The 24,323-nt window shown below is 34.2% G+C and overlaps 1 protein-coding gene across 1 annotated transcript; it reads right to left on the minus strand.

Annotated features, from left to right (window-relative positions):
* Positions 1–9,195: 9,195 nt before the first annotated feature.
* On the minus strand, positions 9,196–9,564 carry LOC114712518 (uncharacterized mitochondrial protein AtMg00810-like). Its single transcript, XM_028897074.1, has one exon. The coding sequence runs from the start codon at positions 9,562–9,564 to the stop codon at positions 9,196–9,198; it is 369 nt and encodes a 122-aa protein (XP_028752907.1).
* Between the last annotated feature and the right edge of the window lie 14,759 nt (positions 9,565–24,323).

The raw sequence follows: 24,323 nt of genomic DNA on the forward strand, positions 1-24,323 counted from the left end.
AGTTGTTCGTAATTCGTAAATTAGTTATTTGAAACTTATAATTAGGATCAAAATGAATACTTTCATCCTAAATGCAAGTGAATTGTAGGAAAAAGTTTTGTCACAAATATAAGTCATTAGTGGTATATTTAATATTTTTTAAATTTTATCTTTATTTAATTCTAATTAAAAAAGAATAAATATGAAAATAATTTTTAAATATACAGTGATAAAACTAAATGGGTGCTAATACGGGCAACCTACAAGTTGCAAGTTGGCGCGGCGGCGATGCAAACCAAACATTCCTGCTCCAAGCCAACCGGCCACATTTTTTGAACATACCAAAAGTATAATGAAATCCTTATTTCTCCTTGAAATAATTTATTGAAAACACTGAATAAATGATATAGTCATATTTTTTAATTTTTCAAGTGAGATATGACATATAATAATATAATTATAATAATTAATAAAATTTTAAAAAATAAATGTAGGTTAGTGAGATAACTTAATAGATTTGGCGCTGTGAGTTGAAAGGGCCCTTCTCTAGGCAGGTTGGCTTGCAGCTAACTTAAACTTGCATTTTTTATGAGTTAGCAGGTTGAACCTGTGAGTCCAGTCCATATTACCAATTATCCAGCTCTACTCCATTGATTTTATTTACAAAGTAAAAAGAAATGTTTTTTTTGTCTTAATTATAATTCATTTTATTAAATTTTAAACATAAATATATTATTTTATCATACACTTAGATTGCTGTTTTTTGAAAAGTACATACTATATTAAATAGGAATAAAATTGAGATGTTAAATTTTAAGGTAAAGTTAATGATATTTTTAAGGTTTTTTTTTTATTTTGGTAAAATAAGTAGAAGCTTTTAGTGATTTTTTTAGCCTAACCACTTCAATGGCTTATTTATTGGGAAAATTACGTACAATTTTCACAGAAGGCAATTTATTACTCTGAGGTCTCACGAAATGTCAAAATCACTGACAGGTCCCAAGGGACCTTAGAGTAATATTTTCGATTTGTAAAACGACATTACTGCCCCTTATATTCCAGATTCACATTTGCTCTGTCATTGCGATTTACAACCTCAGCAGCGACTATTAACAATCCAATGAGAGGGCGTTAACAACCCTAGCAGTATCTGTTAACAACTTACTTTATAGAATCATATAACCTCCACATAAGAGTAAATTATAACCAAATAGTATAATACAACAACTTTAACACTAAAATGGGAAGCTTTTTGATATCATTAAGAATTTTAACTAGATCCAATAGGATTATAGTAATATTTTAATGCGAAAATCCATTTACAACCTCAACAGCGACTATTAACAACCGAATGAGAGGGCATTAACAACCTAAGCAGTATCCGTTAACAACTTACTTTATAGAATTATATAACCTCCGCATAAGAGTAAATTATAACCAAATAGTATAATACAACAACTTTAACACTAAAATGGGAAGCTTTTTGATATCATTAAAAATTTTAACTACACCCAATAGGATTATAGCAACATTTTAATGCAAAAATCCATTTACAATCTCAACAGTAAGTATTAATAACTTAAGGAGAACTGTTAACAACCTTAGCAGTGTTTGTTAACAACTAACTTTATCGGATAATATAACTTCTAACTATAACTAACTAAATTATAACTAAATAGTCTTAAAGTTAATCTTATATAGTTGTTAGAGGTTATATTATCCTATAAAGTCAGTTGTTAACAGATACTGCCTAGATTGTCAACAGCTCTCTTTGGGTTATTAATACTCACTATTGAGGTTGTAAATGGATATTCGCATTAAAATGTTGCTATAATCCTATTGGGTGCAGTTAAAATTCTTAATGATATCAAAAAGCTTCCCATTTTAGTGTTAAAGTTGTTGTATTATACTATTTGGTTATAATTTACTCTTATGTGGAGGTTATATGATTCTATAAAGTAAGTTGTTAACGGATACTGCTAGGGTTGTTAACGCCCTCTTATTGGGTTGTTAATAGTCGCTGCTGAGGTTGTAAATCACAATGACAGAGCAAATGTGAATCTGGAATATGAGGGGCAGTAATGTCGTTTTACAAATCGAAAATATTACTCTGAGGTCCTTTGGGACCTGTCAGTGATTTTGACATTTCGTGGGACCTCAGAGTAGTAAATTGCCTTCTGTAGGACCTGTACGTAATTTTCCCTTATTTATTATCTGTACTGAATATCGGTGATATTGTTTATTAATTGTCACTTTAAAGTTAGAGCACCAATAAACGGAATAAACGGAAGTTCCACACACACACACTACATTCACGCACACATTTGGATCATTGTTAGTTTGGATTTTAGAAGAGTCTAAAATAAAACATCAAGATGCTTATTCATTAGACCTATATATAACTTTCATAATTAGACTTTTATAAAAGAATATATATATATATATAAAACAAGTCTTGGTTTATTTTTAAATTGAAGACATTAATAGATGAGTAGAAGGAGTTTTGAATTTGACTGGACATTTGTGAAATATTTCTTAATTCAATAAATTTATCTATTATGACTCAGTTATTATCTATTATTTAAATTTGACTTCTTTTTTCTTGGCCAAAAGCAATTTGACTTAGTCATAAAATAAAATATTTTATTATTATTCATTGGATTGATTATTGATGGATTTTAAATACACGGCTATTGTAAAATATTTTTGGGTTATTCATTCCTTTTAAAAATATGAATATGCATATATAAAATCCTTGAAAAACTATAGTTATAGATAAATGTATAATAATGCTAATATAATACCATTAAAAATGTAATAATATTGCAAAAATAAAAAAATGTATTCACATAATGATTACAAGAAGATATTATTATTATTATTTTTAAATACTGTTCTTCAAAATCTTAATAGAATTTAATCGAATCAGATATCACATATAATTAGGATAAAACTTAGGTTCATCTACTTATATCTATTAAGTCTAATTCTCCAATCAAATACAACATATATTTTTTAATAATAAAAAATTCAAATAAATAAAAATTTAAAATTTTTTAAACCATTATTTTTAAGACTAAAAATCACATATGATAATATTTAATTAGAAAATTACACATAATAAACACAAGTAAAGCGACTTAAGTTTTATCGATAAAATCATCCTATCGTCCGATACCATATATCCTTGAAATCATTTTTATCCCATATCTCCGTCGTACAAGCGAGGCAGGCAGAAGTAAATTATTTTATAATTTATATTCCGGCTCTCTCTTTTCCTCTAGGGTCTTGTCAGGGTGCTTTGAATTTACATCACCTGGTCTCCTAGGAATATCAGCCAGATTTTACTCGATCACAACTATCGTAACAAGCAAGCATGATAAGGTACTTCCTTGTCTTTCTTAATATTCATAATATTCAACATGATGGGTTTTCCGAATTCAACATCGTTAGTTTATTTTTTTCATAACTCATATACATATCATATCTCTTATCGAGAATTTGAATCTACGATCTTACGTTTAAAAAAGCCTTAAAAATGATGCTCAGTATCAATTGAATTACAAAATAAACTAACTATTGTTGAATTCATTTTTAAGTTGATGCGATTAAAGTCAGGTTATTTTGCGGATGATCTTATAGCTTAGTAGCATGAAAGTTTCTTCAATTGAAAATGTTGATTACGTTATTTTCGTCCAAACAATAAAAAAAATACTCAACAGATGGTAGTGTAAATAAAGTTGGGTTTACGATATGAAAATAAATTGGTTTAAAAAATAAAAATAAATTGTAAATCTAAAAAATAATTTATAATAAATTTAAAATTAAGTTTTAATAAATATATTTAAAATAGTTATTATTTTGTTGGCCCCTAGTAAATATCATTCTTTAATCGGAGTTTTCTCAGAGATTGGGGGCGCTAACATTTAACAAAGAAAACCAGGGGCCCACCACGGAACGGGAGGAGAGAGGGCAGAGTGACAGAGAGTGAACGAAAAGGGGGATTATTGCCTTTGTTAGATGTGCTTTTGCTTTTTCTTTTCATTTTTATTAAAGGGTTAAGCTACGTCCAATACCCTGAACTATTTTTCCAGGTGTACTCAGTATCCTAAAGTAATTTTCAGTGCATCCAGTATCCCAAACTAATTAAAACGGTGTATTCATATCTCGGACTAACAGAAAAGTTATGTTTAACCGTTATTTGCTGACTCAGTAGAAGGTTGACTGACGTGGCAGACATGTAGGCATCTGATGTGTATTATTTTAACGAGTCAAGGTGCGCTCAGTACCCTGAATTATTTTTTTAGGTGCGTCCAACACCCCAAATTATTTTTTCAGGTGCGTCCAGTGTCCTAAAATATTTTTTGTGTATCTAGTATCTCAAACTAATTAAAACAGTACACCCACATCCCAAGCTAACAGAAAAATTCGTTGACTGTTACCTACTAACTCAGCTGAAAGTTGACTGAAAAATCCTAGATGGCGGACACACAGGTATCTGATGTGTATTATTTTGACTGAAAATTCAATTTATTTCCTCCTCTTCTAACATTTATCTTCTCCTAGTTTTAAAAATTAAAAAAAAGAAAGACCACTGATCCACCCTTTTAAATCTTGGTAGATGTACCACCCATTCAATCACATCCTCATCTTTAAGATTTTATCTCATTTCTTCCACCACACACTTCCATCTCCGTCTCTATCAACTCTCATCCGACTCGCGTTTGTTTTCTTCCTCCTATAACACAGTGAACTTTCCCCCGGTCACTTCATTGACATAGTCATCGCCTTCTGAAAAAACACCCTCGTCTTGGGAGCTTTAGTCGAAATATACACATCAGACATCTGTGTGTCCACCATGTAAGATTTTTCTGTCAATCTTCAGTTGAGTTAGTAAGGTAACAGTCAAACAAGACTTTTCTATTAGTCTGGGATGCGGACGTACCGTTTTAATTAATTTGGAACACTGGATACATAAAAAATTACTTTAGGACACTGGGTGCACCTGGAAAAATAGTTCAGGGTGCTGGGCGCACCTTGGCTTGTCAAAATAATACACATCAGACGCCTACGTGTCCGCTACGTCGGTCAACCTTCGGCTGAGTCAGCAAATAACGGTCAAACTTAACTTTTCTGTTAGCCGGGGATATGGATGCACCGTTTTAATTAGTTTGGGATACTTGATGCACCAAAAATTACTTTAGGACACTGGGTGTACCTGGAAAAATAGTTCGAGGTGCTGGGTGCACCTTAATCCTTTATTAAATACAACTATTTTCTTTGCGCAATTTTTGGGTTTAATTATGACCCTTTCAACGTAATTTTCTTGATCACGGTGCCTTCCTTAAGCCATATTCTTTCTTCCCTGCATTATACCGCATCTTCTCTGTATTAGTTTTCTTAAGTTGTTTCCATCTTCCTTCCTGTTGACGTTTCTAGTTACTAATTCCAAACCCTAATTTTAATTCAATGGCATTTCTTTGTCCATGTGATTTCCCGTTTTACTTCCGTGACTGTGACCTAAGTAAGACAAATTAAACCTAATTAGAGGATCCTTCTTTTGGGCCCGCTGAATTACAGGGTTCAACTTTAAAGGAATGTCTGCTTTTGCAGCTCCAAAAACAATTAAGAATGCTGAATTAATATTTTGAATAATTCAGTGTTTTTAACTTGAACCGGGTTAAGTATTAGTGCACGCAAGTAGTGCGGATGAGAGTGTTTAAAGAATTCAGGTGGGGCTGGGTCAAGTATTAAGGAATTTAATAACCCTTAAATAAGTTCTCATTTGAGACAGGGCTGGGTCAAGTATTAAGGAATTTAATAACCCTTAAATAAGTTCTCATTTGAGATAGAAAAAAGTTATTCTAGAAGAGCTATCATTTATTTATTTGAAGCCAAATGCTTATTTTGTAGTATCAAACATTAGATATTGAATAGTTAGTAGTTGTAATTTGTAAAGCAAAAAAATGAAGGTGGCGACCACTTCAGTGGCTCATTCACTATACGTATTGACATTTTTGAAATAGGATGAAAGAAACGGGCGTTTCATATTTAGTGACCTTTTTGGCCCAAAAAAAAAAATTTAGTAACCTTACAGTGATGTGCGGTAACAAGGGTATTTCTTTTTTATTATTCATTGTTCATTCGGTGATTCAAAAGTTCGGTAATAATAATATGACTTCATATATGTAGCAAATGTTGAAGCTGCTGTCGCATGCTGAAGTAAAAATCTTATCTTGGACCACTGTTAAAGCTCGCGTCTGCTTTAGATACAGAGCTCATAAATCCTACTATAGACGGATTTGGGGATGGTTTCGTTTGAGGAGACAGACTAAGATGTGAAAACTGATTTAGAAATTGCCTTAGTGTTTTTGTCATTTCTGCATGCTTAGAACTTTCGAGTAGTCACATAAAATGAGTTTGGAGCTGCAGAGAAATGTTTGCTTCTTATTGATCACCTGCTACCCTGTACATATAAATCTGTTACTAGAAGGAAGATGGTCTAGGGTCAAGACACCTGAGAATGGTAGATGCTGTTTAGTTGGTTTTAGTGGGTATTAATATAAATACAACCTGAATCGATTCTCTTCAACTTATGATTATCTAATCTTGTGTCTGTTAAGTTGTAATTAAAAGTTTTTAAGCATTTGTGGTGGCTATACCAACCTGTGATGATAATAATTTCCTTTTGTAGGGCGGGCATCTTCTGGTTTCTGCTAATTCATAGAAGATGCATGCCTCAGATTACAATCTATATTTAAGAAATCAAGCTGGCCATTCCACTGACTGGCACAAAAGAGCGGGAATCAACAATTTGCGAAATTTAATAAAAAGGAATATGTAAGTAATTTTAGTTTTCTCATCAGCATGCATTTGTATTATTTTCCAAAATTTAGGAACAGAGATGTTAAAATATCGCTGGAAGCATGTAATTTTATATAAGATTGAGTTGAAACTAATAAATTAAATTCTATTCCAGTTCTGCTATTCTCAGTTCCACAAGTCTTCCTTATGGGGCACAGCAGAAGGTACACAGTATTACAACGATTGTGGAAAGAGAACTGTTTAATCATGCCGCTTCAGAGGTTTGTCTGCTTAATAATTATGTTGTATGTGACTGAGGCTTTTAATTTTAGATAAAGCACCTCTGGCCATTTAATGACATTTTTTTTTAAAATTATTTTGTAGGATGAGTACAAGAATCAGGAGACCTTGGCCCAACGATTGCAGAACCAACTCCAAGGGACAATATTCAGTCCACAAGTAAACAGTTACAATACTTCCACACCTATGACCCTCTTCTGGGTTATCACATGCTTGGTATAACAGAAATCAAGCAGACCCAGTTTTGCATATGCTTGCTGCTAGTGACATAAATTTCACTGATTTTAGCAAGGCCAATGTGGACAATACTAATAAATATGAATTTTCCAACGGGAGGCAGTCTCATGCTTCTGTTGGCAATGAGAGAACTCTTCCTTACAATGACTTTTCATCATTTCTGAGATCCGTTGATCCAGATGGGTTCTCTAACTTTAATGCTCCTGGTGGAACAAGCAATCTCAATTCAAGCTCCAAACCTATTTTCTCCCATTTACAGCATCAGCAGAGAGATCATGGCATCTTAAATAATCTTAACATGATTTCTTTCTAACTATTGATCATTGTATTATGGTTACTTTTTATTTCCTTTTTTTTTCCCCCAGACTTCTTCATTTTTTGGCATGAAATCTTCCTATTTTTAATCATGTTTGCTCATTTGAATTACTACCATGGCAGTGGAGAAGGATTGGAGCAAGTACGATGGAAATCAATCTTCGCCTTTTGCCACTACAATTAGAGAATCCCCACTGTCTATGCATGGAAATTTAATGATCTGTCCATTTGTGAGAACGGGAACTTCTCAAGCTTTCAATAATTTTACTGTCCAGAACCCTTGCTATCAGTATTCAACTGTCAATCACTTAATGCAGTATCAGCCCCAGAATTTGCATCGTCAACAAAACTTCCGACGTTTTGAGTCGTCATATGAGCAGGGTGCTAATGCTTATATTGCCAAGTCAAGACCCTGCTTTGCAAGTAAACATGAACCTTGCAGCCAACTGGAGGGGCAGAAAATACTGAATCAATCTCAGCTTCCTTCAACAACTGTGAATGTAGGTCAACAATTTTTTTCAGCAAGTTCAGCATGCCTTTATGGTTCTAATCGAGCTGCAGGGATAGCTTTAAGACATTTTGATGAATGTAGAAGTGATGATTGTCGTAGTTCAGAATCTTCAAACATCTTGACGATGGATTCCACTGTGAGAGGTCATGACAACTTGGAAGGCATTTCACCACCTGCCAAAAGATTGAAAATAGAAGCTACTTTTGATGTTTCCGTGAGCAAAAGTGATATTCATAAACTATGGGATTCCCAGATGGTTCTAACTATTAGACAAAGGATAATATGGAATATATTTCTTGTATATTCATGATCAGAAAGGGGGTATTTATACACAAGAGAGGAGCCTCAGTCATTAATGGCTCATTATGAGGAGATAATATCCTATCTATCATATCTGATTTGATCCTATATGATCCTATATTAATTACAATATATATTTTCATATATTTACACTCCCCTCAAGTTGGAGCATAGATGTCAATCATGCCCAACTTGTTACAAAGATAGTCAACCCGAACCCTATTCAAAGCTTTAGTAAGGAGATCACCCAATTGGTCACTAGATTTCACATGTCTTGTTGAGATGAATTTTTCCTTGATCTTATCCCGAACAAAATGACAATCAATCTCAATGTGTTTTGTGCGTTCATGAAACACTGAATTAGAAGCTATGTGTAAGACTGCTTTATTGTCGCACCACAATTTTGCTGGTAACGTGGTTTTAAGACCAAGCTCCTTCAATAATTGATGTATCCAGACTATCTCGCACACGGATTGTGCCATAGCTCTATATTCTGTCTCTGCACTTGATCGTGACACCATATTCTGCTTCTTGCTCCTCCAGGACACCAAATTTCCTCCCACAAAGACGCAATATCCTGTAGTAGACCTTCTTGTGGCCTTTGAACCACCATGATCAGCATCACAAAAGCACTCAATATCTGTATGACCATGATTTTTGTATAATATCCCACGACTTGGAGACCCATTCAAGTAATGAAGCACATGCTCTAAAGCTTCCCACTGTCTAATAGTAGGCGAGACCATAAACTAGCTAAGTACACTGACTGGATAGGTGATATCAGGTCGGGTCACAGTAAGATAATTCAGTTTTCCAATCAATCTTCGATACCTCTCCGGGTTCTCAAACGGCTTGCTCTTAGCAGTATCAATGGGATTCTCAGATGGTATGCTTCCATCAGCATCAAGGAGTGAATTATAAATCATAGGAAAACTGTTTGGCGCAGCCCCTAACTTTGCAGTTTCCTTCAACAGATCAAGAACATACTTCCTTTGAGTCAATAAGATTCCTTTCTTATTTCTCAAGACCTCAATTCCGAGAAAGTACTTTAACGGGCCCAGATCTTTTGTTTGAAAGTGAGAATTAAGAAAGGACTTAAGAGAAGAGATCCCCGACATATTACTCCCTGTAATCATAATATCATCGACATACACGGCATATTACTCCCTTTGAGTCATAAATGTTTCAACATTGATAATATAAAAAGAGATGCATAATGATATCCTAGGTGGCAAATAACTAATGATTAAACATAACCAGTGTTCGAGGTGTGATCACCAATGAAGGTGACCTCACACCTCCGATTCCTTCCCCGCCGTGGCTCCTCTGTTACGCTTACCTGAAAATTGTAGATGTAACGGAGTGAGACTACCGTCTCAGTAACGAAAACTCTTACCTACCTTACCTACCAGCACCCCTAAGAGGCGCCAAGTGGGACTAACAGTTAAGATAATCATTAAATATGTTACCATCACATAACAGATACCAGATATCATAAACACATAAGCTAAAAGAAAATATCAACATATGTGCTTGCTTTACTCATCATTTATTATCCTTATTCATCATTCGATTCCTGCCTTATATCCTTCTTATACCCGCCGACTTGAACCCATGGGCTAAGTCTTACTCATGTGACTGATGACTCTAACGAGCTTCCCACGCGTGTGATGCGGACCGGCCAAAGTCGGCAGAGCACACACGGGCCATGGGTTCCTCCAGAAAAAGGGGATTCTGCCCCAATGGGTTTACTGCCTAGTATCTTGACGAGGATGCTGCCCTCGGGAGATACTGCCCCGTGATACTCCTGGAGTGTCGCAAATGAGGGGATACTGCCCTCTCTAATAGGCCAACCATAGTGCACGCTATGGAGGCAAACCACGTGGTAATATGTGTATATCAAACCCATCACCACACCTCTTCCCGAACATTAAACGAATTAATCACAGTCATGACAATTCTAAATTCTCATCAGGTATCTCAAGAACATATATCTTAAGAGATTCAAAACATACATTAACCATATAAGATACTTAATATCATACCATGCAATAGCATTCTTAGATAATCAAGGGCATAAACATATCATTCCAGAAGCTCATGCTAACATATAAAACATAATCAAATAAAATAGCAACTTGGATAAATCGCCTTGGTCAACAAATAACCTTTCGCCACAACAGACTACACAGTACATTCCAAGTCCACAATTTCATCCAAAAATCACTCATCAGGCTCCTATCCTGTCCTAAAGTTGTAGCAATTCATTTATTTTTCACAAATCACTCCCATCAAGCAACTTCCAAATGTCTATAAAGTTTTCTGATAGTTTCAAAACAGCTTTCCTATTCCATATTATTCAAGCCTATCTTAAAAGGGTTCAATTTAATTAAAAACTCCTCTTAGAGGAACCGATAGAAGAAAACAAGTAAGAATTCACGTTACCTGGTGTCCAACAAGTGCTTACAAGTTAAAGATTAAGACCATGAACTTGGGATCGTCAAACCAATTATCATATCTACAAACAGAAAATATACGTTACTACAGTATCTTTTGGGTAAGCTACCTGTCAAATTTTAACCCATAACTCCCTCTTTAAGGTTTCCGAATTGTTACTTAGAATTCTAGCTCGTACAATTTTTCTAAGATCTGGAGTAAGAACATGAATACTATGCTTTAGATTCAATTCTTAAGTTTCTTCAGCTTATATTATCTTTAAATTCATAAATCATGTCATCATAATTTATTCATAACCAAAGTACAAAACCTTCAACTTATAGCCTACGTTCTATTTTCGAAAACTTAGAAAAACATATTTAATACAAGTTAAATTATTCTCACTACAGATGTTTAATTATTAATCTAACCTTTGAAATTAAAATATTATATGTCTTGAGTCTGTTCTCCAAATTTTGGCTTGATCTAACGGTGAACAAATTTAAAAATGATACTTTACTATTCAGTATCCTATCCATAAAATCTGAAAATAAAGAGTTTAATGCATATCTAGTAACTCATACCTCAGATATTAAACCACTAATCCAACCGGTGAAATTGACGAAATAGATGTCTTGGACTACAAGACCAAATTTTGGCCCGATCCAACGGTTTACGGACTTGTACATGGCACTTTACTGAGATAGTCTTAGTTTTGTGCGAAAATATTTAACTCATTCTTAATTCTTCCCTACTACCACCTATTTATAGGCTCATAGAGTCTCATCTTCATATCATTTAGTCGATGTGGGACTTCTTAACCTTTTTGTTTTATTTATTAGTTCATATATAAATAGTTATATATACACACACACACATATAATCATAAATATTTTAATTGTTTATATATATAATTAACCACTATTAAAGTGATGTCAACAAACATTTACTCACAAATTTACTTAAGTCTTAGAGATTAAAATTAGGATGTTACAATTCTTCCCTCCAAAAAGAAATTTTGTCCCTAAAATTTAGCTCCCAAATAAGCTTGTCATGCCATTCTCAATCTCTCTCTGTTTCCCCCCCAAGCTTTATCATACATAATCTTGTCCAATTTTTCACATTTGACATGATCATATGTATTTGTTATATGCATATATATTAATTCCACGACTTAGAAATCACAATTTCAATGCGCTATTCTCAACTAATCTGCCAAAAATCTCAACCAAATTACTTTACCTTTTTCAACTTATTTATATTAATTTCATGCAAAGAGAAAAGTTTCACATCCACACACAAAAAGGCAAAAGTCATAAACATCTAGGTGTAAATATTCCTTCCTAAATAATACTGTCTCTCTCTCTTTGTGTGTTTTTTTTCCCTTTTTATCCCCTGCACTTAACATAATAGTTTATAACAACCAAGGTTATTACCATTAGATATTGTAACTTAGCCTTACACATACTCATTGTCAGTGAGGAACAAGGAAGAAAGTATTTATCCAAATGCTAAAATTCTTTCTTCATAACTTTTTCTAGTTCAAGAGTTAATCTATAAACTCATATCAATATTTTGTGGAAGCTACCACTCACACTCAATCATAGTCGTTCACTACGGTCTTCAATAATCCTTATCCTTTAATCCAAGTATTTCACTTTAATACTCTATATTACTATTCCAAAAAAAAAAATTATAAGAAGCATGTAGTTATTACTATAAAATTTTCTTCCAATTCAACTTTCACTAAGGTTATTAAAGGAATAAAAACAACTACCAATTCATTTGTTAAAATATTTTATGAAAGTCAAAATCAATAACTAACTCCCAATTAGGTAATAGGATATTTTTTCTAGACAAAAGAGTACCTCACCATTTAGGAACACGAAGTGAATAGAAAAATAGTTTTTATAAAGAGAACCCATGAAACATATTTTTTTTTTCCTCTTCTCCGTTTTAAATAAAAAAAAAAACTATAATCACCTTGTACTCATTATGGTTCTCTATCATCTCTCTCTGTCTCTCTCTCTCTCTATACCTTTGTTATTAAGTATCCAAAAATGATTCCTTATAACCTTCCCAATTAAAGATTCTTTGAAGGACAGAGATCATACATAGAAAAATAATTAAATAATTTTATTTCTAAGGATATTTTTCCTTTCAATCTTACAGAAATTTTCTGGGTTACCATTTTTTTTCCAAGGCATCCCAAAGGATTGAAAATCCTTATTTGATTCCAATATTTGGTAAATTCTCATAATGCTTTAAACATATAAGATGTGTGTAGAATTACTACTAAGTTTATAAGATATAGACACATATTTTTAAGAAATATAACTTAACATTATCTTAAGAGCCATCAACATATGTTATTTTATTTTATTGTCTCTGGTCTCTAACTTCTAACATGATATTTATCATTAAAGGAATCAATTCATTCATACCTGTATATTTCACTCATCACCTAATATCGAAGTTGTTTTTTTTTTAAAAAAAAATTACAATTATGATGTAGGACTATAAAATTACAGACAATATGCCTTGAATTATTGATTTTACATATCTATTGTCATGTTAATTGATGGAAACAATACACTTAAGTCTAAGATTAGCAAAACCTCAAATTAACCTGCTTTCAACAATACATTAACTACTCATACATGCATACAAAGGAAACAGAATATGCTGATAATGTACACAAATTTTTTTTTTTACTTACAAAGTCATCCTTTAAAAGAAGAATGAAAATAAAAATAATTTATCATGAAAATTCACAAATCTTTTAAGTCAGTGTATGTCTCTTTTTTTTTTTTTTAGGTTCATAAAATGTGTAGTAACTTTATTAAATTTATCATGATCTATCACTATCAATCATAAAACTTTTTTTTGTTTTTGAGATACCAAGGCAAGCAATAAGCTTTTGAGAAAACCAAAGAAGAAGAAAACATCTAACAATTAGCTCAATGATCATCCAAAATAATGCTTAGGCAAGTTTCAGGTATAGTTGATATCCAAAATTAACACTAATATTAATGCTTTTATATCTAAATACTACTCAAAATGGTCACTCAAGCATCAAATAAATAAAAAAATCTTTCATCTAAGGCAACTACCTCAAACACAAAAATAATGCTTCCATATTATTAACTATCCAAAATACTCATTTGTTTTTCAAAGTCACTTATTCATAACACTTTTTCGTAGCCCTTGCTCATCAAGAAAATAATGTCCACCAGATTCATAGCCCCTACCAATAATCTTCTTCGTCAAAAGATCCTGTATCAAGCAATAATCAGGAAAGAGTGAGACCCAACAGTTTAATTGACGAGTAAGTTTATTAGGGGAAAGCAGATTAAATGCAAGATTAGGTACATCTAGCACAGATGACAAATGAATGGAGGGGGTAGGTTGAACAGTGCCTAATCCAAGGACCCGGGAATGGGAGCCATTGGCAATAGTGATAGTTGAAGGATTGGCGTAAGAATTATAAGTGAAGAAGAGATGGCGGTTACCTGTCATGTGGTCAGTAGCACCAGAATCTATGATCCATTTGGAGGAAGAAGAGACAAGAGCAGTAGCCTGATTACCTGTAGCAGCAGGAGCACTCACGGGTGGTGTGAGAGATTTTAATTGAGCATATTCAGCAGCAGATATTGTGACCTTATCATCAGCTAGGGTTGCCACATTTGCAGCAGAGTTATTACATTTTTGTTTGTTTTGTAGCTTACGACAAGTATGCTTTGTATGGCCCGGCTCCTTACAGTAGTAACATACCAGCCCACTAGAATCTGGAGTAGTTCCCCCTTGCTTGGAGCCTCCACGGTTAGTCGTCCCACGACTATTATTTGGGCCTCGACTGATTAGGGCACTGACAGGAGCATTAGTAACTGGTGATGAAAGATTCTCAGTCCTTATAACACAAGAAAACACCTCCTGAAGGGTAGGAATCTCAGAACCAGATAGAATTTGAGAGCGAACAGTTTCATATTCAGGCGGAAGACTAGTGAGAAAACTCATAATGGCCATGTGCTCTCGTTGGGCCTGTTGGACCTTCAGATCAGTACTAAGAGGCATAAGAACATTCAATTCTTCATACATTGGTTTAAAATCCATAAAGTAGGTCTTGAGAGGGTGATCCTGCTTCTCTGCGTGATAAAACGCTTTGCAAACCTCATAAACATGAGAAATATTATCCTTGCCTGAGTATAAAAATTCTAAATAATTCATCAGTTCCTTAACAAATTCATAGTGAGAAACAGAAGGAATAATCTCACTGTCAATGGAGTTGCGGATCTGTAAAAAGAGCTGGGCATCTTCCCTTAACCACGATTGATGGGTGTCTGTGGTCGGAGGGTCTTCAGTTAAATGATTCTCCTTCTCAATGCTCCATAAGTAGATACGAATAGTTTTACTCCAATCTAGATAATTTGTCCAGTTTAATTTGTGCTCAGTAATCTTAACGACTACCGGAACCACTTCAGAGGTAACTGTAGACTTAGGATCACCCATGAGAGATAAATAGAAAAGAGATAATAAGTCTAGCAATGACAAGAAAGAATAAGTAGCCACAAATGATCACTCCAGGGACCAAACAACACCTCCTACAATCTATAGAAGGCAGGAACAACAATACCAGTCTGAAACGTTACTGTTCACACGGCACAGTAACCAAAGAGCTCTGAATCAACACAAAGGGGAAAGACCCAGACCTGAAAAGTACCAAGGATGCGCTGGAAAATGCAAGACGAAGTTGACGAACTGCTTGGACGGCGAAAAACGCGGCAGCGCGTGAACAGTACCGCCGTAGGTGACGGTGCATGACGGTCACGCGCTGCTCGGACGGCCGTGAAACTTCAGGGATCGGCCGGTCGGCACCGTGCGATCCTCCCTGGCCGGTGCGTGTTCCCAGAAAACGTCCAACACAGAAGCCCTAATGTTGAACACGGTGGTTGACGGCAGAATCACTGTACGGCGCAGGTGAAATGTATCCAGACGGAAAACCTAACCCTAAATGGCTTGCTTTGATACCATATTAGATAAAGGATAATATGGAATATATTTCTTGTATATTCATGATCAGAAAGGGGGTATTTATACACAAGAGAGGAGCCTCAGTCATTAATGGCTCATTATGAGGAGATAATATCCTATCTATCATATCTAATTTGATCCTATATGATCCTATATTAATTACAATATATATTTACATATCTTTACATTAAATATATATACACATTAAATATAATGGCACCAGTTCTCCTGAAAGGCTTCCAAAAATGCAGCAACAACCAGAATCTTTCTTTCCTATCTATTCCAAAGTTACGGACAACAATATGGAATCATCCACGAATGCAAAACAAGATTCTGCAAATTTTAGCATGACAGACAACAATGTGACTGGCATAGAAGCTATTCTTTTTGAATCAAGAGAAGCTAGTCGTAAATTAGGGGATTCATACCCCAAAAGCATGATAAGGTAGCCAGAAACATCGGGGAAAATGATAGTGGATCAAATTCAAATTCAAGTAAGCATACTTTCAAGAAAGATCCTAGTGTTGATATAGGCGGTGTACAGGAAAGAGGTGGGTTTGACCAGGCTGGGAAGAAAACTACAAAAGAAGTTATTGTGCCAAAAGCTGATTTGGAAAAGGCAATGGAGTTTTCAAATCCAAAAATAATGACTGTTTCGGGTGGTGTATTTGGACACAACTTTGATAATGAGACTATTTCTCAAGGTCCAGAAGTTGACGGTGTATTGGAGAAGTCATACCTTGAAAGCAATGGTCTGATAGCCAGAAGCTCAATGGATGCTGTTAAAGGATCAAGTTTCAGTGTCCAAGCTTTCCAAAAAGATTCTTGTGCTGATATGGAGGGTGTACAGGGAAGAGTTGGGTTTGACCGGGGTGGGAAGAAAACTACAGAAGTTATTGACCCAAAAGCTGATTTAGAGCAGGGAACAGTGTCTTCAACAGCAAATCCAATAATAAGTGGTGTTTCCTATGATGTACTTGAAAAAACTTACAAGAGGGGACTACCTCTGAAGGCATAGAAGCTGGTAACACATTGGAGGACTGATACCTCAACATTGATGATGTGAAGTTGACAGTCAGTAATGCACCCAGTGATGTTGGCAATGCAAATTCAAGTGAGCGCACTCTCCAGAAAGATCCTATTGCCGATGTAGATGATTTTTGGTGCCGAAATGAGTTCAACCAGTCCGTTAAAAACAATGCAAATGGAATTACTGAGCCAAAATCTGATTCGGAGAATGGAGAAAAGTCTTCAAAACCAACTTTAAGCAGTGTTTCCTTGACTGAAACTTTCACATATGATCAAATAAAGGAACACATTTTAGCAATCGCCATTACCTTCATAATACCCTCTCTCTTTCTCTCCCTATATATATATATATATATATATATATATGGGAATATATTAAAGATTTTAATTTCTTTAATTTGATGTTCTTTCATGCAACTTTCTCTGATACTTGGATGTGATTAACCTTCATAAGGATTGCATGTATTTTGATCTACTCTACCTTTTGAGTCATGTATTTATTGTTCCTTTAACTAATTTCTTCTATGTTAAGGTTACATTTTGTATTTTACTAAATTGATGCCGATTTCATGTGAAAATTCCTCATTTTTGTGACTGCCTTGTATGAAGGGAAGGCCAGTTGATCTCCTGTGTTAAAACCTGGTAGGTTAGCGTCAATGACAGCTTACTGCACCTTGATCTTTGCATTCACTCTGTTGTCCTTATATGTTGTAACTCTTTCTATATGTATAACATAAACAACCATTTCAACTTAAAAGCTTAAGCTGATATTTGAAGGCTTTTGAATAGTTTTTATCATAGTTTCTAGCATACCTTCTCACACAAGCCATCTGAGATTTTTAAGGGTTAACAAAGCACAAATTCACATACCCTATGCTGAAATGTAACTTCATTTAAATTCCAAGAGAATGGAAATTTGCAAGGATCATACCTTCTCTATTTAGTTATAGAGACCTTGATGTCGTGTCAAAGACTACAATTCAACAGTTTAGGTTGTTAACTAGAGGCATACGAATCCTTTTCCTTGTACCTTTTAACATCTAATGCATCTTTTGACACAGACTATACTCGAGGAAGAAATTGGAATTGATGATAACTCATGCGCGTTGTGTGGAATGGAGAAGCTTTTCTTTGCACCAGTGCCAATCTATTGCCTACCTTGTGGTAAACTCATCAAAAGAAACGCAAACTTTTACCAGAGAAGAGCAGAAGAGATTGATACAGAACAGTACTTTTGCGCCCCTTGTTTCAGAAATTCTCGAGGTGAATCTATCCAATTCAATGGGGTATCTATTCCCAAGAAAGTACTTGATTGTAAGAAAAACGATTGTTACTGAAGAAGCGGTAAGTTAGCTATTTATGTCCTATAATTCTTTTGTGTATAGTGGATCGAGAATGATAAACTCACCTTTCATATGTTACCTCCTCTATTGGGTCCAATGTGACAAATGTCAGAGGTGGCAACATCAGATATGTGTGCTCTTCAACGATAAGAGGAATTCAGAATGCAAATTTCAGTATGTGAGTCCCAAATGCTGCTCAAAAGAAATTGAAGAAGGAATTCGTACACCCTTAGGGACTGCTATTTTTGGTGCTAAGGACTTGCCAATGACCAGGCTTAGTGACCATGTAGAGCAAAGGCTCTTCTTGTGTCTTGAACATGAGAAAGCGCACAAGGAAAAAGTTGAAGGAAAGAATGTTGAAGAGGTATGAAGCAAACTGCAGCACAAGTACAATTGTGAACATCTATTTGAAAAATATGTATATAAGAAATTTTGTAATTATGTTATGTTCCACTATTTTTTCCAGTAAACAAGCAAACTAGTGAAAGAGTAGTAAACAAGTTCTATATTTTCTCCATTTTTTAACTACTCTATTTCCTAATTTTCAATGTATGTATTTGGTTTGCAGATTTCTGGAGCGGAAAATCTTACTGTAAGGGTGGTGCTATCAGTTGAAAACCAATTAAAAGTGAAAAAGGAGTTTCTTGACGTCCTGTCTGAGGAGAGTTACCCTCCAGAGTTCCCATATACATCGAAAGTAAGTTGAGATGTTGATTTGTGAGTAATTTTGTTCAGCGACCTCTTCAGGACTGGCCCTCTCTTTATAATGGTCAGAACTAACACGTCAGTTTCTGTTGCAGGTTATTCTTTTGTTCCAGAATACAGAGGGAGTAGATGTGTGTATCTACGTTGCTTTTGTCCAGGAGTTTAGCTCAGAATGTAGTCACCCAAATCATCGTTGTGTGTACATCTCATATATTGATTCAGTCAAGCGTTTTAGGCCTCAAAGAGAGACTGTGACTGGAGAAGCTCTTCGTACATTTGTGTATCATGAAATATTGGCAGGTAGATCATAAATTCCTTTCCTAGGTTTTGTTAGACAGTATATCTATCCTCTTCAAATTTATATTCAAAGTTAATTATATTTCTTGGCATTTATATTGATTCTGTTTTTTTTGATGTTGCTATCTTTAGATTGGATATCTTGAATTTTGCAAGAAACGAGGTTTTGAAAAATGTTACATTTGGGCTTGTCCTCCTTTAAAAGGGGAAAATTATGTGCTATATTGCCATCCTCAGAGCCAGAAAACTCCAAAGAGTGATAAACTAAGACGCTGGTATTTCTTTCTTTCTCAATCTTTATGGATGTGTGTTGTGTTCGATTGTGATCCTTGCTGCTCATGATTATTGGGTATTTACTAGGCCTGTTCAATTTGTGCAGGTATCATTCAATGTTAAGAAAGGCTACTGAAGAAGACATTGTAGTTGGTTTGACCAAATTCTTTGTTTCTGCTGAAAAATGCAACTCCAAGGTGACAGCTGCTCGTTTGCCAAACTTTGATGGAGACTACTGGTCTGGTGCTGTTATGAATGAAATCAAGAAAATTGAACAGGAGAGTAAGACAAAAAGTTGAAACAAGTATTGACCAAAAGAGCTCTAAAGTCAATGGGACATACAGACACTTCAAAAGACACCGCTAAAGACATTCTGATGATGCATAAAGTAAGTGTTTCTTATCTCTCACCACATTAGTCTGCATAGTAGGTCGTCTTATACGACTGCCAAAATAGCTTCTTAGTTGGCTTTTAACATTTAAATTAGTCAAGCAACTAGATGAATTCAAACACGTTTCAAATGGGACTCTAGAGTGATTTTAAGATTTAGGTCTTTGACCATAATATGGTCTTGTGAGTTATTGGGACCAAAGTCTCGCGTGATCTTTAAGAACTAGAACAGTCAATGTTAATTTTGCATATTGAGGCATAGGAACCTAGATGAAAGGAATTTACTGTAATACATGGGAGATAAGTTTTGAATTCTTGGATTTGTGAAGCTGAATATGCTTTTTGTGGTTTGATGTTGGATATGAGAGACTGAATAAAACGAGACAGGAAAGCACATTAGGGATCATGGCTGCAAAAGAGAAATGTATTCGCTTCTGGATGCAATCACAAATCTAGGACTATATAACTTATCTGAACTTTATCAAAGGAATATTTTTGTTCACGTGTCTTGTTTATAAATTATCATATCATTGTTGGTAGAAAAAATATCAGCATGTTGGCCACCAAAAAGTCCAAAATCATTAAATATCGAGTTGTTCAGTAGTTCATGATCTAATATCATAATCTGATATCTTCATTTTCCTTCCGTTAGTTGGGCCAAACTATATTACCCGTCAAGGAAGATTTCATCACAGTCGAATTGCAGTATACTTGCACGCTTTGTCATAAGGCCATATTGTCTGGAAAGCGATGGTTTTGCACTGAGTGCAGGAAATACCAGCAGGGTTCTACAAAAATAGACAATTTTATGGCGGTAATTTCTGAGATCTACCTAATTGATAATGATGAATATCATGGTAGGTAGACTCTAGCACAACATGCTATGTGTGCAAGAACAATAACTTTTTCAAAACATTGAAGAAGGAAGATAGGGATGTGAGTCACATGCAAAATGCTTCAAATGTCCAAGTCAAAGGTAACAGGACTGTGAAAATTGAATTCATTTCTAGAAAAACTCTTACTTTTAAGATATGTCTATTATGTACTAGGAATTATAAAGAATTTAATTTATGTACCTTTACTTAAAGTCTGTATTTGAGGAAGACAAATTTGTCCTCACTAAAGGTGAAACATTTGTAGGTCAGGGATTTTTTTTGTGAGAACATGTTGAAAATGCTAAAGTTAATAATATTTACATTTCTGCTTATGTTAGTTAAGACTTATTGATCAAATTAAATATTTATAATACTATTATAATAATTAACCTTAGCCACAAGATTAAGCGATTGATGTTAGGGAGAATTGCAATTAGGTCCCACTCAAGGAATTAAATGCAAAAAGGTCCCTTAAAATCATGAAATTATTCTGAAGTCCCAAGGGCCCTTTTTGTAATAAATTTTATTTGTTTAATTACCAACTTACCCTTCTTCTTTTTCTTTTTTTTTAACTTTGTATTGACAACTGAAAAAGTAATGGTTGACAACTCAGGGTACAAGGATTGACAACTATTGCAGCTAGTTTGACAACACATTTTCTCAGCATATCACACCATAAGTTGTCAAACCAGCCGCGATAGTTGTCAATCCTTGCACCCTGAGTTGTCAACCACTGCTCTTTCAGTTGTCAATGCAAATTTAAAAAAAAAAGAAGAAGAAGGGTAATTTGGTAAGTAAACAAATAAAATTTAATGCAAAAAAAAATTTTGGGACTTTAAAATAATTTTATAATTTCAGGGGACCTTTTTGTATTTAATTCCCTTGAGTGGGACCTAATTGCCATTTTCCCTTGATGTTATAAGGAACATTATGCATGTGAGTTTATACCAAAGTTCGGACTCATCAGCTTGTATTTCGGGAATTACTGTCATAACGTCACAACTTCATGAATATTTAATAGAAACCAATTCACATACTCACTTATGGATTGATACGTGCTATAGGATAAAGTATCAATATATTATTAAAATATTAATATGAAGCTCATCAAGATAAATTTTAACTTGTATTCCATAAATACATTTCTGGGAAAAAAAGAAGAAGAAGTAAACAAGCCCTAAGTTTTTGGGAAAATATTAAAACTTTCTTTTATTTTTTGTTAGTTCACTAAACTAAAACTCTTAATTCCTTGTGAAGTTAGGAGTCATGCTTCTCTCGTAGTTAAAAAACTTAATTATTGAGTACAATTAAATAAGATTTTTTTAGCAAAATATATTAAACATCTCTTTATTTTACATAACTTACAAAATCTCCTCATTTATTTTGAAAACATCTCCTATAAAATGTATGTTATACAAATTTTCTTTACACATTTTGTTGGCAACACCTGCAAAAATGATAAAAATATGGTTTGAGTCTTGTCCAATGACACTGTCTTTAAGAGTTATTCTACCACACAGGTTAGAATAAAAGGCAGCACTCCTCATATTAAACAAACCCTTCTTGCGTGGAGCAAGATGACAGAACAGTAAAAATTTAAAACTCAGGAGACGAGAGAGAGGAGAAGAGCTCAGGGGTAGAACTTGACACACCTGACTATGCATCATACATTGCATTTTATAGGCAGATAATATGTGACTATTTGGCTGCCATAATGGTGATTGAAAATGGTTTTAATGACAATTAAAGGAGTGGTTTTTAAACAATTAATTAAAGTGAATTAAAACGTTTTAAGGCCATTGAATATGGTTTATGAAAGAATAAAACTAACTAATTAAAACATATAAATGCTTCAATGTTCATCACTAATGGTCAATTCTCAAGACTCCTCTTCTTAGCCATTTTATTAGCTCAAGCTCACATCTTAGTAAACAGTACTAAGGTTTTATCAATCTTAAGTAATATTGGATTTCTTTTGACACACTCATACACTGAAACTCCAATAATCCCCCACATGTGTCAAAAGGAGCATTATCATTTGAGTTACATACATGAGTATAACCATTTCGTATCTGGTGTCTTTTGGACTATGAATCAGACCTAGACCAATAACATTTAATACACAGAGATGTCAGTGAAGCCTGCTTCTATGAACCAACAACTCTCGCTATGTACTAGAGGCATTAAGAGTCAAATTATACCCCCATAATTTCCACTGTTAACGGTGGTTTTGCGCGTTATAACGGCATGTGCGTGCCCAATTCTAAGCGAATGCTCTAGAGATTTAGCCGTGATCTCATAGGAGTGGCCCCACTCCATATTCCTAGAGGTGATTTCATTAAGCGTGCTTGCAATGAGCACACCATCCCGTAGGATTATGAAATCATTAAGAGCTTTTGTTCAGCCTTGCCAAGAAATGCATTCTAGCACTTTCTCACATCATAGGAAGGGGTTATGAATTTACAATAGTACTAGTAGAACTAACAAACGACTTGTTTTTCCTATTTGAATCTTCTTCATGGGGTTTCCAATCACAAAGGTTGGGTTTCCATCGTTGTTAATTTTATGTTGGCTTAAATCTCATTCCCCTCAATGTTTCTAAAATCTGTTTCTTTCCTGAAGTTTTTATTAACGGATCCGCTAAGTCCACTTTTGACCTTACAAAATCAATTGAGATAAACTTTACCATTTTAAAACTAACTCATTCACATAGTATCTCAAACGATATATACTTGCACCATTGTTTCCTCTACAATGATTATTGCCATTTGGCAATCACAACTCATTGACACTAAGTGTCGATTTTACATCAAAATATTTGCTAAGAAGTTTTCAATAACTTAGCCTTCAATCACTGTTAAAGATGAATGATTACTCGTGGATTGTCTCGTACAACTTGAAATACAGTTGACATCTATGTACTTGAATACACTAGGAGTCCACCGCACAAGATACCATTATTTATGGTACTCCTAGATATTTAATTTTCCCTTGCAGGACTTCATTTAAACATATGCTCAATCTTATAACACAGGTTTTATCAATGGAACTAATTTAATTTAATGCAACTAATTTTAAAAAATTTGTGCATATGTAGATTGAGCTGTACAACTATCTCAAACAAAATATCATAGAAATATTCACATATTGGCTTTTAGGTACCAACCTTTAGAAAGACTTCTCAACTTGAGAGATTTTGTCACTACCTTTATGATTTAAACATTCAAAAACACATTTGTTTCACCTATGCTTCTATGTAAATTTTGAAGCTAAAAACATAATATTTCATATCCACATTAAAATTCAATATTCACAATAGTTGTGCATACTCATGCATATTTATATCAAGATAAATTATTTATCCACAAATAATGATATTATGAAAATTAAAGCACATTTATCTCCACACAAAATAAATGATGTAATTTTCAGGCCACAAAAAATTTGTTAATTTACAAAATTTGCTCTCCATAGCAAATAACAAAGCCTCCACTTTTT

Source organism: Neltuma alba, unplaced genomic scaffold (assembly GCF_004799145.2).
Source record: "Neltuma alba isolate B1F8T4 unplaced genomic scaffold, ASM479914v2 tig00001829_pilon, whole genome shotgun sequence".
NCBI classification, from domain to species: domain Eukaryota; kingdom Viridiplantae; phylum Streptophyta; class Magnoliopsida; order Fabales; family Fabaceae; genus Neltuma; species Neltuma alba.